Source organism: Trachymyrmex septentrionalis, unplaced genomic scaffold (assembly GCF_001594115.1).
Source record: "Trachymyrmex septentrionalis isolate Tsep2-gDNA-1 unplaced genomic scaffold, Tsep1.0 scaffold2, whole genome shotgun sequence".
NCBI classification, from domain to species: Eukaryota; Metazoa; Arthropoda; class Insecta; order Hymenoptera; family Formicidae; genus Trachymyrmex; species Trachymyrmex septentrionalis.
In genome coordinates, this window is record NW_017305179.1 from 63,878 (window position 1) to 64,494 (window position 617).

The 617-nt window shown below is 35.8% G+C and overlaps 1 protein-coding gene across 1 annotated transcript in view; it reads right to left on the minus strand.

The window, feature by feature from the left end:
- LOC108747305 (phospholipase B1, membrane-associated-like) overlaps window positions 1–617 on the minus strand; it is a 20,818-nt gene that overhangs the window by 12,789 nt on the left and 7,412 nt on the right. The window contains exon 3 of the mRNA XM_018484696.1: window positions 264–468. Within this exon, the coding sequence (XP_018340198.1) occupies window positions 264–468 (205 nt within the window). The remainder of the gene's footprint in view (window positions 1–263; window positions 469–617) is intronic.

Sequence of the window (617 nt, forward strand, 5' to 3'; positions counted from 1 at the left end):
AGAGAGAGAGAGAGAGAGAGAGAGAGAAAGTATATAACATATGGGCTTTTATAAGATTCCTATGTTTTAATTTTGGTTTCGGTTGAAATTGACATGTAGCCGAGTGTTTAGGTTCAGTTTCGGTAAAAGTTTCGATCGGACTATAATATTAAATGATAATTATATATATAATAATTATCATTATGTTTTTTTCTGGGTGTAGCTTGATAAAACGATACATAATGAAAGATCGATGCAATGTACGACCTTCTGATATTATATACCTTTAAAACGTTTGGAAGGGTGAAGAATTGTTTCCAATCCCCTTGACCACCGACACACCAACTGACTCCGCGTGCCTCGATAAAAGTTCCTACAGCAAATTCCTCCAATGCGCCACTTCCGGCTACTAAAGAATCACCGAGACCACCTATTACATCGATGTCACCCGGTCTTAATCGATGCACATTGTCTGGTATTGACAAGGACCTTAATGCATGAAACAGAAGTTTACGTGACTCTTCTTTTTGTTCATTAATAATAATAGTATCTATCATTTAAGTTTTAATTTAATGCAACAGCGTCCCCCTTTCCCTCTCTAAGAAGTTCCTACTTTATGCTTTTTTCCTTTTTTTAAA